This window comes from Pseudorasbora parva, chromosome 11 (genome assembly GCF_024679245.1).
Source record: "Pseudorasbora parva isolate DD20220531a chromosome 11, ASM2467924v1, whole genome shotgun sequence".
NCBI lineage: Eukaryota > Metazoa > Chordata > Actinopteri > Cypriniformes > Gobionidae > Pseudorasbora > Pseudorasbora parva.
This window is the reverse complement of record NC_090182.1, coordinates 31,299,207-31,316,518: the sequence shown is the minus strand read 5'-3', so window position 1 is coordinate 31,316,518 and position 17,312 is coordinate 31,299,207. Positions and strand designations below refer to the sequence as shown.

The 17,312-nt window shown below is 35.9% G+C and overlaps 1 protein-coding gene across 2 annotated transcripts in view; it reads left to right on the top strand.

Moving 5' to 3' along the window:
• Positions 1–17,312, top strand: part of klhl4 (kelch-like family member 4) — a 56,256-nt gene that overhangs the window by 5,014 nt on the left and 33,930 nt on the right. For both annotated transcript variants that reach the window (XM_067457786.1, XM_067457785.1), the window contains exon 2: positions 15,367–15,534. In XM_067457786.1, coding sequence (XP_067313887.1) covers positions 15,392–15,534 — 143 coding nt within the window. In that variant the 5' untranslated portion in view covers positions 15,367–15,391. The remainder of the gene's footprint in view (positions 1–15,366; positions 15,535–17,312) is intronic.

Sequence of the window (17,312 nt, the reverse complement as noted above, 5' to 3'; positions counted from 1 at the left end):
ATATCAGTACTAGATGAGAAATGCATCCCAGTGAAAATATAAACACATTACAAAACTACATCAGAAAACTACATTTTGTCATTGTTAACAGAGTTTTTCAGTATCTTGCAAGACATGTCATCACAATAAAATTCCCCAAATTGTTGTATGCAATATATGGATAAATATAGACTAACACACTATGTTCTGTATTTTCCCCTTAACTTAGTAGCAGTATAGGGATTTTTATTCATTCTGTCTTTATTGTTCTGATAAGGAGCATTGCCTGCAGTCATAGCTGGTGCTAGACTGATGGTAAATTCAACAATACATGCTTTTTACACGGCTCAGAGGGCATTAACAATTTTCTTTTTTTCTTTTTTAATGAATTACTGTATTAACATAGATGGCCATGGGTTGGCACCCACCAATGCTCTCCTGCTATATACATATCTCATAGATGTTTACAACAATATCAATATTTTAGCATGTGGCTCTAACCTTTTATCTTTTAACAGTATAGTAATACAACCAATTTAGGTCAAAGACAATAAATAAAACGAGTAAATCTGGCTGGATTATTCCTTATTGAGCCATCTTCACGCCAGTCTTATCCGCATTGCTTATATACGCAAGACATGAACAAGTTTTGACCCTTTAAAAGCTTATGTTAATTACTTTGCCGGTCTGAAAGCTTTCTTAGTGTTAGCCTTCTCCACTGATTGATACGGTCTTGTGAACATAAGTACCATGACTACATGAGTACATATTCCATGATATTCATTCTTCTTCTACCACATAAAAAAAACAATTTTCATACCGAAATGACATTAGCTGCAACATGCATACAAATTGCAAATGTAATCTTACAAGAAAATTATTTTTACCCCCTGAAAATGAACTGCTATGTTTTCATGAGCACCACAGAGAGGCTATTGTGCATTGTGTAATGAATATTTAATCAGAGAATTAGATCAAACAAAAGAGATTTGATCTCTTAAGGCTTCCCCATCATGTTCTTTAAATTATCATACCTCAGAGCCTCTAGGTATGCAATGATACATCTGCTGTTACATTTGTTTGTTATTCTGTGTTTTTCTTCCCCGTCCTTTTATCACTTTTCATTTAGTATGCGTAAATAAAGCATACATTTGCCTTACAGGCACAATGTTATGGAAATGAAGCCTTTAATATGCCTCTAGACTCCGGATTGTATTGTGCATTTCTGTGTGAGTTAATAGTGAGATCATACTAAGTTCTCATTTGCAAATTTTTACCCAAAAGGCAAAAAAAAAAAAAAAAAAAAAAAAAAAAAAACACCTATTCTTTGGTTATGGATTTCATTGCCCTGTATGAGGTTCATCAGTAAGGGAGCTCTAGCTAACTGAACAGGGGGTTGTAATGCATTGAGTGCAATCATAAATCAGAGAGAATATGTAAAATGAGTACTCATTATTTGTCTTTTGGTCTCATAGTTTGCTATGAAAATCATTTAAACATAGACATTTTTCATACTCACGGCGGAACAGTTCGGTTTCCGGCTTAGTTTTCCATTCCCACTTCCATTTGCTGTCCTCTCCACACTGGCACAGCTAATAAAAATGATGAAAAGGCCAAGAAAGCGTCTGTGTTGACATGCAATATCTCAAAACAAATGCAAAATTATGTTAACTTTTAAATATATTCAAACATGTCATGCCTAATAGTGTAAGCTATAAAATGTAAGCTATATTCATATGATATAACACTCATAGATTCCATTACCAGTGAAACGTCAAAACGGTGGAACGTCAAAATCTTGTGAGGCAGCCAAGGCAGTAATGAATAAAATATTTTAGGGAAGAAATTAATCTGGATTCAGCCTAGAAGCTGTACCACTATGGGAATTGATGAAAACTGCTGAATACTTAGAATGTTTCTGTCGATCTTCTGTAATATCGAGGCTGCAGACCTGCTCACCTTAAATAATTCAGAGCGATTGATGAAATATCTATCATTTTAGTATTATCTGTTGAAACAGAAAGCAAGATGAAGGCACATATAATATATAGTGAAATTACAGAGGTCATGGTGATTTTGTAATGATGAACTGAACCGGTAAAATCATGTTAGTGGAGGGCAGACTGCTATCCCAAGCAGAAATGAGGGAAATCTGTTCAAATTATATTCTTTTAAAACTAAATATAACCGAAATGTCTCTATAAATAAGTTTAGAAAAGAACATTAATGTGTTAAATTCAACAAAAACTCATTCAACATTCACTCACACCATTCTTTCACTAAATCGAACACGTAGAATAAAAACATAGATAAGCTTTTAAGCTAGACCTATTTACTATGACAGACACTCATTTAGAATAAATTCATATTTCTGCGAAACAGAAATATCTTTTCAAAAAGCGGAGAGGAATGTTTGGTGTCCTACATACCCCTGCATGCGTAAAGGGCTTAGGACCATATCTGTGATCATTTCTTTAACCAATCTAACAAGCTGACAGCATGCTGGCTTGCAAAGGGTCAAGGCATGTTTAACTACAAACCTGTTATGCGCACACTATACAATTTCATTTAAAGAATTCCCATGAAATCGCAGTTGAGAATCATCTTTTGGTAACTGTACTAATACTAATTTTCTGTCTCTAGCATATGGCCACATGTATCATGACAGGCCTGATAGCATGTTTGATAAAATGTTGATGTCCACTCAGTAGTAAGAATGCACTGTCTTGAATGCACTGCAATTATTTAATAAACTTTAATGAGAGGAGTTCAAAAGGAGTATTGCTGTAGCTCATTGTAATGACTAGCTGAAAGTCATTTTGCTGAATTTTTTGTGGAGTTTTGTCTGCTACAATTTGTACTTTTTTCTTGCATTTAAGGGGTCATATCTCACACTTAATTTCTTGCAGTTCTGACTTTTCTCCCTCAGAATTTGTAAGATATAAACTCGCAATTGGGAGAAAAAAGCCCCTAAAGGGAAATGGTGATGGATTTTTTTTCCCAATGCATTTTGTGTTCTTCTGAGAAACTGTTTGCCCCTGAGAAACATTCGCTCTCAGAAACGTTGCGTTTCCCTCGCAGAAACATTTGCATTCCTCTGAGAAAATTTCCTCGCAATCCAAAAAGGTTTGCGAGCGAATAAAAAGTTTCTCAGGGGAAAGCAAACATTTTGCAAGCAAACGCAAAGTTTCTCGGGGGGAAACGTGAAACATTCGCAAAAAAAAGCAAAATGTTTTGACATAAAAATTTTCCTCCGATCTCATATTTTCCCCCCATCACTGTGTCCCTTTAGGCACTCTGTAGAATTCTCAGATTAAAAAGACGCAATTACCTTTTTTTTATGTCATAGTGGAAACATACGGAGCCCCTAAAGGGACATGGTGAAGAAATAAAAAATGAGATGGGAGGAAAATTATTCGGCAATGCTCTTGCGTTCTCTTGCAAAGGTTTTGCGTTCCCCTGAGAAACATTGCATTGAATCACAAAGAACAAAAAAGTTTTGCGAGGGAAGGCAAAGGTTTTTGAGCGAATCCAAACTTTCTCGGGGTAACGCAAAACACTTGAGAGGGAATGCAAAAGAATTGCCAAATTTTTCTTCCCATCTCATATTTTTTTCTTAGGGCCTCAGTGGATTAAAAACAAACAAAACAAAAACAAAAAAATAAAATAAAATAATATATATATATATATATATATATATATATATATATATATATATATATATATATATATATATATATATATATATATATATATATATATATATATATATACTTGATTTTAATACATTTAGACAAAAAAAATCTTATAGTCCATTAATCTGTCATTAAATAGTGCATACAATAATAATGATAGTATGTCTATCATAAAAACAAATAATCACACACAGTTCTATGATCACCTGGATTACATAGCATTTGAAAACTTTTAGGCTCTCAAATGCTGAAATTGTACAAAAAAGCATTTCGTGCATTGGTAGTTGTGCAGTCCTCGTAAAAAAACAACAACAACAACAACAAAAAAAGACCCCCTTCTTTTGATGAAATGCTGTCTATGAAATGCATTTTGGCCCTGACCCTTTAATAAGGAAACAGCAGAGACGTGAGTCAGCAGCTGTTACATTGAATGATATCTCAATTTCCTCTCAATTGCCTTGAAAAATAATGACACCATCTTGTCCTAGGATGAGTAGAGCTTCATTTCGGGGAGTGATTTATAGTACCTTCATAAAGCATTGACAAGTCAAGAGGCATTGTCCAGGTAGATGAATGGAAATATACTGTTGGGGTAGGTGTATGTGTGTGTGTGTGTGTGTGTGTGTGTGTGTGTGTGTGTGTGTGTGTGTGTGTGAGCCTGTTTATGGGGTTTATGAGGACACAAATTTGTATAACTACATGGGTATTACACTGGTATTACACTATAAATGTGGTTTATGAGGACATTTCAAATGTCCTCATATTTCAAATAGCTTTAAAAACATACTAAAGGATGTTTTTCTGAGAAAGTAAAAATGCTGGATGTTTCCTGTGATGGGTAAGTTTAGGGGCAGGGGCAGTGTAAGGGGATAGAAAATACGGTTTGTACGGTATAAAAACCATTACGCCTATGGAGAGTCCCTGTAAACCACATAGACCAACGTGTGTGTTGGGGGGTGCTAGTTGTTTTAAAGTATTAAACAGTCGCTGAATTTTAAACAGATGGAGCAAATAACTATTGAACACTATTTCTAACAAATGTATTTAAATTGGCTTTTCAAAAGCTTTACAATCTTTATAAATCAAGACTTGATTTTTTTGGCAGGGATTTTATTAATTAATCAGTGAATTAAGTTTTTATGTGTTCAGAAGAAAGCATAACACAACAGCCTTGGAAAAAAAAACTTCACACAGGCTTACATACAAATTTTAATAAAGGACAGCAGGGAAAAAAAAGAACATTGAGAAAATCAAATTTTCAGCTAATGCATTAATCTGTGTATAGCGATGGCAGCAGACTGTTATTCCGATTGGGTGCAAAGATCAATAGCCTTTATAATTAGTTTCATATCCCATTTACATGAATATATAAACAAAACACCATCTGTCTTGCAGTTCATCTAATAATGCTTACACAAGCTATTACAGGCGTCACTATAATGCATATACAATGTAAATATTTGTGTAGTATATTTAAAAACACACTATATTTGTAAAAGTACCACCTACTAACACACTCACGCCCTTATTTCTGCAGCGGAATGTTGTTTGTCTTGCAAAACGCAGCTATTAGCATAATTATTGATAATTCAGGATTTGTTGTCATTTTGAGTCAATACATTAAAGACAGGCAATAAATTATCCTAACACTGCTGAGTGTTCCATATTCAATCAAATTATCATTCAGCTTTTCAACATGTCTATTAGCCTCAGCATAATTTGTAGATGTTCATAATTTGCATTTGCTGAGAATGGATATCAGAATAAAATGCATACTTAGCAAACATCTGGCTTCATTTTTCTTACTGAATATGACGAGGGAAACACAACGGATTTATGCATAGTGTATATTTTAACCAGCGCTTTCAAAATGTCTTCTTTAAATAATGTACAAAGCGATGTAAAGCCCCTCTGTCAGAGGATTCCTAATGGCGTAAGGCTTTCCTGGGTGCTGATCCACAGCTTTTCCTTTAAGGCTAAATACGTAGCACTGGTGTATCACTGGAATTCGGACATGTTCTGCACAGCTATTATAACCCTTGCAGTAAGCACTATTTGGCTTGCTATTATGATGAGACACTGACCACTGTAGGGACAATATAGTCTGAAAAAACAACAACAAATGCAATACGTATGATAAGAGCTCTGACCTGGAGGTTCTATTTGAAAAAAAAAAACAAAAAAACATGCTTTCATCTTCACACCTGCTCGGCCTCTGAAGAACTGTGCGTGGTTATGTTTACAGATATCCTCAGTGACTTTATCTTTTTTTTTTTTTAAAGTGCAGATAAAATGGCATGAAAGACAAGCGAATTGCAAACATGTCTGTGAGTATCGTGTTTTGTGAATAACTCATTTCATCTCTACAAAGGGCAATACATAAAACAATAAATTAAAGTAAAATGACTTCAATGCACTTCACTAAGCTTTAACTACCACATGGCGAGTGTTATAGCACTGGATATTAAGACATAATGGTACACTAGGTAATTTTGCCTCCGCCGTTTCCGCAAGAGGTATGTTTATATTCCATACAATCTAATTAAAGGCCTTGAAGATCTGTGACCTGTATTGCTACTCATAATGTTTTTGTTGTTGTCTCATTAATAATGCATTCACAGAAGTTGTTCACAGAGTGCAGATTATTAAAAACCAATTCCTGGCAATTAACCTTGATCCTAAAATGCAATGCATCATCATTTGACACTGTGTTGACACTGAATGGGCGCGGGAATATTAATTGGTATTAATAATAAAAACTGCTCCTCTTGGCATTACTCCCTTATTCAAACCCACAACAAAAAAATAATCTATTTTTCATGCTTCAAAAGACCTTGCGATTAGAAAAAAGAAACCAGCCACACATTTGATCTGTTCAGTCAGGACTGAAAGTCAAAAGGACTAGACTTTTTGACAAGTGGAATTTATATATACTGTAGGTAGGCCTGTTGAGGGAATAAGTTATTTTGATTGCTACAGCAGCAGCAATTTTATGTGTTCGCAGTCACAAAGGGCCATAACTGTTCTATTGGCCTACACAACTTTCTTTTTAAAGAGGTTTGGATGGTTTGTAACAGCAAATGTAGATTAAGTCATTACATCATTGCAACAAAATTATAAGAAGCCCATACACTCTTTCTGCCTCTTATAATATTTATTTTATTATTTTAGGTGCCTAACGTAGTCGAAATAAAGGTAAGCTGGGTTTCATAGCAAAAATACACCGTCAGGTATCACTTTATAATACTCAATAAATATGTCTCCGGTGTGACGACTGCAATCTTTCTATTAATTTTATATTTATTTATCTAATATGACTTCTGACCCTTAAAGTTTCCAGAACCATAATCATACACTGTGTGTTCGTCGGGTTCGTCGCCGACTGAGCCTGGTTTCTCCCAAGGTTTTTTTCTCCATTCTGGCCCTGAGGGAGTTTTGGTTCCTTGCCACAGTAACCTCTTGCCTTCGGCTTTTGTCTTGCTCAGCTGGGTACACTAAAATTTCAACTATATTACAGATATGCCCCCATTGAGACTATATGATAATTGAAATTATCTGAATAACATCGTTTTCTCCAGAGCTGCATTATTTTCCTGTTAACACTGTGAAGCTGCGTTGAAACAATTTGACTTGTAAAAAGCGCTATATAAATAAAGGTGACTTGACTTTTAAGGAGACATTTTGCTAAAATTATTTAATTTATTGCAAGGCTACTTAAAAATAGATAGCTTGAAAAATCAGCTATAGGCGTTTCTATTTCTTTCATTTAATCTAGTGAAATTATTTTCATTGTGGACCAATGTGAAAGAACAGTTAATTTCTCAGAATTAGAGTACCAAAATGATGGTCTGATATGCATCACAGAAGTTTGAAGTTTTGTATGCTTTCACCATGGAAAAAACAAAACAAAACACATTTATTAATCAGTGGTTTACAGAACAAATTAAATTTGTCTTTAAATTATATACACTATACAATATTTATGTGTACACACCATGTTTTACACTGTAGTTTGTGTTGTAGTAGATGGGGAAAAACTAATTTAAGTCAGAATTAATGCACACTCATTGTAATACAGGGGTCCAGGGATGACATTTTGGCCATCCTGAAAGTTAGGATCACCCTGGTTCCCCCGACAAAAACCCAATAGGATTATTCCATTGCTTTTGGATTATAGCAGAAAATAAACTCTGACTGTGACCAACAAAATCCTATGATTCTTGCCACTTTTTCAAACTTTACAAATTAACACAACATTTACATTTACGATTTTGCAAATACAATCGACAGAAGTTAAAAGCTAAATAAACCAACTACACCACAGTCACTAAGTTAATCACTAAGTTTCTGACAAGTCTTTCAGTCTTTGTTTAAAATCATTTCCCCTGAAAGTTGAAGTTATTATATTTCAAGAGGGTGATTATAAGGACAAAAAGACAGTGAAACCAATTTAGTCACTTGTTAGCAACCACTTTTAGAAGACAAGTAAAAGCTTCAAAGGTGGGTGTTACTGATGTAGCTTGTTATTTTATTAGAAGCATTTAAAAAAAAAATACAAAAAAATTCCCATTGACTTCAGGAAATGCTAAAGTGTTAACTGAGTGCTAAAAAGCTAAAAGTGCTAACTGACAGCAACTGCTAACTTGCTAACTTAATTCCAATTGAAAATTTTCTAGTGACTGATCACATCTAATTTTTTTCAGTTGGCCAAATTTAATTTATGTGAATTAAATCATATCAATTCACAGAAATTCAATTTGCCCAAATGAAATTTTTTCAATTGAAGACATTATTATTTTTTTTATTTTTATTTTTTACAGTGCAGTGTAGTTGGTTTCTCTCATAGGGATTTCAAAATAGTCTTAGTTAACACGTTATAATCCATTAACCAAGCAAAGCTCAATCCCAGACTCAATCCCATGAAGCAATGCAAACAGCATCAACAAATCAAAAACAATGAAGAAATATAACACTATGTATTTAAAAATGTTGATTATATATGCTGGAATTTTCTATATCATGGTGAATATATTTCTTAACCACACTACTAAAGTGAAATTATTTTAAGACTAAATTGAAAAAAAATGTAGGCTGACAGCTTCAACAGAAGCAAATACTATCAATTAACAACCTCATAAGCTCATAAGTCTTTAAAGGTTTATAAGTTATTGTTAAAAACTATTTCCCTATGGAGGAATGGAGCTTTTACATCTAGAACCAGACTGTTGCTCTCTATACACTCCGTCTGTTTGACTCACATGCTTGTGCAGGTGTCCTAACATTTCATCCATGTTGTTTCATCATGCAGGTGTCAGATTGTCCTACCAGGCCTTACTGTGAATATATATACAGTCCCTGACAAAAGTCTTGTCGCTTGTGTACAAATTGACCTAAAGTGCCGTATTTCAGTACATTTAACATCATTTGGGAGGGTTTTAGCTTTTCATATGAGCTATTTCCAACAACAATGAATGAATTAAATGTCAGGTTAATATCAGGTATTTCTAGAAAATAGATAGAACTTTTCTAGAAAGCGACAAGACTTTTGTCAGGGACTGTATATACACACACACACACACACACACGCACACGCACACGCACACACACTCACCTAAAGGATTATTAGGAACACCTGATCAATTTCTCATTGACGCAAATGATCTAATCAACCAATCATTGCTTCAATGCATTTAGGGGTGTGGTCCTAGTCAAGACAATCTCCTGAACTCCAAACTGAATGTCAGAATGGGAAAGAAAGGTGATTTAAGCAATTTTGAGCATGGCATGGTTGTTGGTGCCAGACGGGCCGGTCTGAGTATTTCACAATCTGGACAACCATTTCTAAGGTTTACAAAGAATGGTGTGAAAAGGGAAAACATCCAGTATGTGGCAGTCCTGTGGGAGAAAATGCCTTGTTGATGCTAGAGGCCAGAGGAGAATGGGCCGACTGATTCAAGCTGATAGAAGAGCAACTTTGACTGAAATAACCACTCGTTACAACCGAGCTATGCAGCAAAGCATTTGTGAAGCCACAACACGCACAAGCTTGAGGCGGATGGGCTACAACAGCAGAAGACCCCACTGGGTACCACTCATTTCCACTAAAAATAGGAAAAAGAGGCTACAATTTGCACGAGCTTACCAACATTGAACAGTTGAAGACTGGAAAAATGTTGCCTCCAGTCTGATGAGTCTCAATTTCTGTTGCTCAATTTGGCGTAAACAGAATGAAAACATGGATCCATCATGCCTTGTTACCACTGTGCAGGCTGGTGGTGGTGGTGTAATGGTGTGGCTGATGTTTTCTTGAAACACTTTGGGCTTCTTAGTGCCAATTGGGCATCGTTTAAATGCCACGGCCTACCTGAGCATTGTTTATGACCATGTCCATCCCTTTATGACCACCATGTACCCATCCTCTGATGGCTACTTCCAGCTGGATAATGCACCCTGTCACAAAGCTTGAATAATTTCAAATTGGTTTCTTGAACATGACAATGAGTTCACTGTACTAAAATGGCCCCCACAGTCACCAGATAGAGCATCTTTGGGATGTGGTGGAACGGGAGCTTCGTGCCCTGGATATGCATCCCACAAATCTCCATCAACTGCAAGATGCTATCCTATCAATATGGGCCAACATTTCTAAAAAATGTTTTCAGCACCTTGTTGAATCAATGCCACGTAGAATTAATATTAAAAAAAAAAATTGAGGAAAAATATAGGGCAGATGTGCGTATGGATGTTAATAAAGCCTCAAACCACAGCACAATCTGATAGGTAGCATTTTTCGCTGTCGAATTCTACTACCTACTGTTTTAATGGGAGGTAGCAAGATCTGACAAGGTAGGACAAATCGATTGAACAACATACTTCGCAAGTTTTGTAGGTTGTGATTTAGTTTAAAGTGCTTCATGTAAACTAAGATTGTGTGCTATCACAGTTCACTAAGATTTCCAGCAGTTGCTCATTCTGTGTCCTCCGAGTTCGCAGTAGCTTTCTGACATGGAAAATCCCTTACAGTTGTATTATTTAAGGCAATTATTTACTCATACACAACCCATTCTGACAAATGGACAAATGATTTGGAGCACTTTCTGAATGCTGATGGCTAGATATTTTTCTTTTAAACAGACATGCTCTTTGATTGCTGGAATTGAGCAATTAAAAGAAAATAGTTCCTTCAGCACAAATCCTGAGGCTTACATGAAAACAGATCAATCTTGAAAATGAGGTTGAGCCCTATGTACTCACTACATCAGACTTAAAGGACAGTGTGGTGTGAAAATGCTGGAGGAATGAAGCCCCAGTTAAGCTGTCTGGGTGATAAAGATGATTTCTACTCACGGCTTTGAGCGAGCACAGATAGCTGTAATCCTCTTTTAGAAGTGAGGTTCATTCATCTTTTTTAGTTTATTGTTATGGAATTGTCTGTAAGACACACATGGCATATTATAAGTATTCTATGAACTGAAGAATTATAGATATGCCAGGTGCTTTAAAAGATATGCCAGGCAAAAAATAAAGAACCTTACAAACATTGGCCTGGTATTTTTTTAAGCATCGTAGGCTTAAGACTTTTTGAACTCAGTATTTTGTCTCTGCGTCTGATGGTGCTGTTTATACTTGTAGTATTTTAAACACAGACAGGAATTAGATTAGATCCAGAAGCTGAATTATAATACATTGTTTACATTGACAAAATCATGCAATGACATTTTGGAAAAGGGAAGGACATTTTGCAATATGGATGAAAAGCCCTCCGACACACAGAACTGGTTCAGATATTCTGTTTTAAGCAGGAAAGCACTGTTGTGCAGCTTCAACATAATGTGTGCACTGTGGATCACTGAATAACAAAGCATGCTTCAGAAACCAGGAAAGAGACAGACATGCTCTTCTATGAGGAATAAGATCGTGCCGCTTAAAATCGCTAAGGGCTGCTTCAGGATGTTTGCAACCAGCTAGCAGCTATTTCTTGAAAGGTCAAACAAAAACATGCGCAGAACACACGTGGGCAGAGATGCTGACACATATTTTATTATAACATCCTTGAAAAATCCTTCATACCTGCCTCCTAGCATAATTCTCATTTGACTGACAACTTGAGTTGCACCATTAAAAATCGTGAAAGCATGAGTATAAATATTTTTGAGCAAAATTGGTTGAGAGTATCGGAAAAAAACACTTATCAGTATGCAGAGCTAGTGCACTTTAACAAATAGCAGGTTTTAAAGATTAAAATATTCAAAGCATATAATACTACTGATGATAAGCATCTGTTTTTGTTAGAAGGGAATGATGTAAAATCTGTTTAAGCACTTTGTGGTGCTCCACTCTGTGTTAGGCTCTTGAAATAGCGTTTGAAGAGCCTGTTGGCAGGCACTTGTCAAAAAAACGCTCAGGTAACTGTAACAACTTCCCACTTGCTATTGATCTGGTTGAATGGAGTGATACAGTTCAAGTTCAATAACGGCTCAGATTCTGTACTTATATGGAGATATGAGGGGTTATGTAATACACCACATAACACAACAAATAGATTCCTATAAATGCACTCTGAGTATATAATATGAAATATGTCATATAGCAGTTGAACTATGAGCTATTTATTCTCCCTGCCCATAAAGCATAATGATATGAAATGTTACAGCCAGAAGTAGTACTCGAAAACTATACTCTCAACAACAAAAACATTAAAAGAGAAACATATTAAAAGGATGAAACCTATCAAAAGCAATTCAAATGTAATATTAGCACATATATGAATCTCAGATATTATTCAGGGGTTACAAAAATGTGCCTTTGTTCGCTATACATCATGTTTCAGGTGCATTGTGGCTCTTAAAGAGCCTTTATATAAAAAGCCAATTTCACAAGCAGAAAGAAAACATTTTCAGTAAATTTACAACCTTTCAGAAAGTGATACAGAAGCAATTTGGTTCTCCGATATTGGTAGACATAAAAGTCCTCTCAGCATTCCTTTGAGCAAAAGTAATGCATCTAGGTTTTACAGCCCCTCTTATGTTGGCTTATTTCTTATTCAGTACACCCAGCTCTGTGCCAAAAAGTAGTCATAATGTCATGGAGATAAATTACTCATCTATTTAGCATAAAAAACAACCCTATAACGACCAGAAGGAGTCTGGGACCGATAGCCTTTGCTGTCCACACAATATAAACACGCTATTATAAATGTTTAAATGCGTGCAGCTGCGAATGTGTCCCTTTTAATGAATAAAAACATGTTGGCATAATGTAATGCAAATTTAATGTCTTCTTTAACACTTGATTGTCTTATGCATCATGAGCACAGACAATGAAATATCTCATCTGAATACTTAAACTGTTTCTCCAGTGGTCTGTTCAACTACATACGTTAACATTATCTTAAAACATAAAAACGAAGCATGCAAATATACAAGATTTGCATGCTTTGCAAGTGGACCGACTTTTTTGGATGCTCTACAATAGCCTATATGTGAAATAACAGTATGATCCGTCAGCCTGGCTTTGCATGTGGCATAAGATCAGAGAAACCCCATGACAATTTTTGATGTTTAGAAGTCAGCCCCCCTCCGCTTGTAAATATCAGTGAGATCGCCTACCCCTGACAGCTGACCAGAGAGATAAAGATAATATATTCCGTATGAGAGTCACCTTGCTCATCAAGCTAACTCATGTCAAGCCAGCTCCATCTTTTTAAATGGGCCAACTGACTACTTATCACAGGTATTCTGCTATAAAGAGAGAGAGTAGAAGTGTGTATCTGGAGTTAATGTGATTTATACAGCAGCATGTTTAAAAAGTAGCTCACATGATGGAGCATGTCTTCCTTCAAAGTCAAGGACGCAAGGGTGAAATTCTGCTTTATGTGTCGCCTCTAAGGACGGAGTCACAGTTCACAAAACCATTGATCTAGCGAGCGTAGCTTTCACTGGGATATACTCTGTAATTAAAACTTTTACGAGATCATAACGTTTTATCAGGTTCTTAATATTCATACCAAACTTTATGGTTTTGCAACTCTTGTTAAAGATGAAATGGACAATAGGATGTGCAGTTATTAAAAATACCATAATGATTATGCTTTGTTTTAGTTATGCAAATATTATGTGGCTAATATAACCAATCATACAAAGCAATCCGGAATTGCTGAGATTTAAAAAATGCCCTTTTTTATGGCATACGATTACAGAAAAGTAATCAAAATGCATATACTGTGCGTCCCCACGGCAGCTAGACTTTTTGAACAGTGTTGTGGACTGGTTAAATGTCAGCCACGGATTTGCTCCGTGAAGGACAGCAAAATAAAGGGTTTAGATTGTTTGCTGTGAGTCAGAGGGATTATTCAGATGCAGCACAATGGCTTGTAATCTACCGGTCTGCAGGGAGAGCAGCTCAGAATTTACATCATCAAGGCTCTATGAAGAGACCAGATCCCCGCAAAGTCCTGCGCATCCAAAAGAATAAATAAATAAAAGCAGAAAAGTTTGTGCAAATGGTAATCTGCGCCTTTGGAAAACTCTGGCTTTCAATCCATTTATTTACGGAGTTTAGCTCTAATGGTTTCAATTTGAGCTCTGACAAGTGTGAAGGAAGATACACATAGAATCACTAATGTCCAATTGGGAGGAGAATAAAAGTGTATTGTTTTTACTTCTGCAGAGAATGATTCATGCATACAAAAACTGCCTCAAACAACACGACGACAGTCATCGGCAGAGCTTGTTTTTGTGGGTGCAAAGGCCATAAATTTGATGAAGCCATAGAATAGCGTGAAATTGAGAAGGTAACAGCGATAGAGCGGATTTAACTGTAAAATTGGGCATTGCTATCATTCTTTAAAAAAAGACATAAGCATGTGTGTTACGAAGTAATTCTCCCGCTGTCATGCTGCAGAGGAAAGAGTGAAAAATGGCACAAAATTGTTCACGACATATACTTATTAAATTTGCTCAATCTAACCGCTTTTCCAATATAACATTTCACATTTATATTCAAAAACCTTGCCTGTATGTGATGGGCTCACTAACTGAAACTCTGCCGTGGGAGATGGCTGGAGTCAAATAATCCATTGACTCTGCATGTCCAAATAATACATACACACATTTCAGGATGTGCACATACAATTCATATGTTAAAGGAACATGCAGTTCACACAAAAATTAAAACTTTTGTTATTGTCTACTCACCCTCAGTCATTCCAAAGATTTGTTCTTCTTTATGTGGAACACAAAAGAAGAATATTTTTGTCCATGCAAGAACAGTTTATGGGGTCAATAACAACTGTTAGTTTTGTATGGACCAAAGAAAGGAGGTCATACAGGTTTCTAACGGTATAATGTTAAGTATATGATGACAAATAAAATAAAAAATCTTTGATCCCTTTGAATACACAGCTTTAAGAGTTGGATGAGTGTTCTATAAACACTGAAATGCACATGTCCTACCACAATCCAAACACATTTGCTCCAACATAACCTGTCAGCCAGCGTAACTGTGGAATCTCAGAAATGACGGGTCAATTGAGGGAAAAAAAGAAAGATGAAGTCACAGGTGGACGGAGCAGCTTGTGCAGGTGTTAGTTAAGTTTTCCCTGTCACCTACATAGATCAAATAGTTATATAAAACTGACAGAAGCGCGCATCACTCGGTCTCAGCTCAACACTGGTCTTCCTCTTTCCCACAGGTTGGCTTTGAACAGTTTCTCTAAGATGAGCTCCAACTGCTCAGATGAATTTTTCCAGGCCACAAATCATGCGGAACAGACCTTTCGGAAGATGGAGACCTATCTTCAGCACAAGCAGCTGTGTGATGTACTTTTGATAGCTGGAGATCACAAGATCCCCGCGCACAGGTGAGTCTCCACCGAGTGTCTTACATTCAAATGTCCTACTTTCAGTGTTAAACCAGACAGATGAACAGGACAGAGGGGAACGCTGCTTAAAAAGCAGTGCAATGCTATAGATATCAATTGAAAAGAGGTTGAATTTACATTTATCTTTCTTAGACAAAATTAAACTACAAGTATTCTGTACAGCCACTTAAAACAACTGAAATTTTACTGAAGACAAAAGGAGAAATATACTAGATGTCACAAAAACTTGACGCAGCACTTTCCAAAACATCTACTTTTCAAGATGCATATGGAACTCAGGCTGATCCTTGACGTGATCGCGGGCGGCAGCGCAAAGTTCATTCAAAAAGTACTTCAAATGTATCTATTATTTGATGATTTTGTTTATTTATTTAAAGGGATAGTTCACCCCAAAATTTTATTCTGTCATGACTTTTGCTGAACACAAAAGAAGATATTTTGAAGAATACGGGCAACCAAACATGCCTAAGGTCCCATTGACTTCCACAGCAGGAAAAAAAGTTTAAAAAAAAAATACTATGGAAGTCAATGGGGCCATCAACTGTTTGGTTACCCATATTCTTCTAAATGTCTGTTATTTTTAGTTCAACAGAAGAAAGAAACTCATACAGGTTTGGAACCACTTGAGGGTGAGTAATTGATGATTCATTTTTGGGTGAACTATCCCTCTAGCAAATGATAATCACTAAAATTATTGAATTTATTTTGAGGCAAAGGTCTTCCTAATAATTTTCAGTTTTGTTAAGACTAATTAAAGGCATGTAGTTTTTCACTGCTAGAGGTCGCCTATTCAAATCAAAGGCTTAGCTTGATGACGCTGAGATTGAGCGCAGAATCTTTATAGCCAACACCTCACAGCCGGAGGAAAAGAATCGGGACAGGACTCGGGCAGAAATCCATCATGTTCATGGATGAGATTATGTACTGTAGTATGAAGCAGAGCAGGGCCAAGCTGAACACATGGCGACAGCAGCAGAGCTTTTATTATGCCACAGTCTCCACTTCTGCTTCCAGTCAAGCGTATGTGCGGTAATGAAACTCTTTTATCATATTAAATACATCTGAGTGTGTTAAATAACATAAATATTATGTAATAACGTTACTCGGCAGCTGCTACGAGACACTTGTTGCACGCTACCTTAAGGATTGCTAATTGGCATGGAATTCATTTTAAAACATATTGTATGATGAAGAAAAGTTTCGGTCTGTCAATGTCTCCAAACAGTTGTTCGCTTGTATAATAAAACAAATGAAATGAAAATCAAAAATGAAATTAAAAAATTTCTAAAATGGCTTATTTCTCTGAATTTAAACATTCTCGGAAACATTTGGAATAATGTAAAGTTTAGCCCCATTGTACAGTTTTTTGTGCAATAAATGTGGACTGCAGCTTTCACGTTTGAAGAAGGCTACAAAATTACCATAAAATTGTTCCTTTTGATTTATACTATACCCCTATAAAGTCTTCTGAAGTCAAATGTCTGAAGTTTTTTGTGCAAGGAAATTGAATAAAAATGAATTCACACAAATATGAAAATTCTGTCACAAACCCATTTTTGTTACAAACTCATGAGATATAAATTCTTCTTCACAACACAAATGAAGCCTCATTGGTTCTTGTGCATCTATTGAGTTTCTGTAATTTTTAATGTACAACTTTCAGCATCCAGCAACACTTTATTAACAGACTGTTAACAGACTGTCTGCTTCACTGACAACTTTTACTTTTAAAATACTGTACATTTTATGGATCAAGG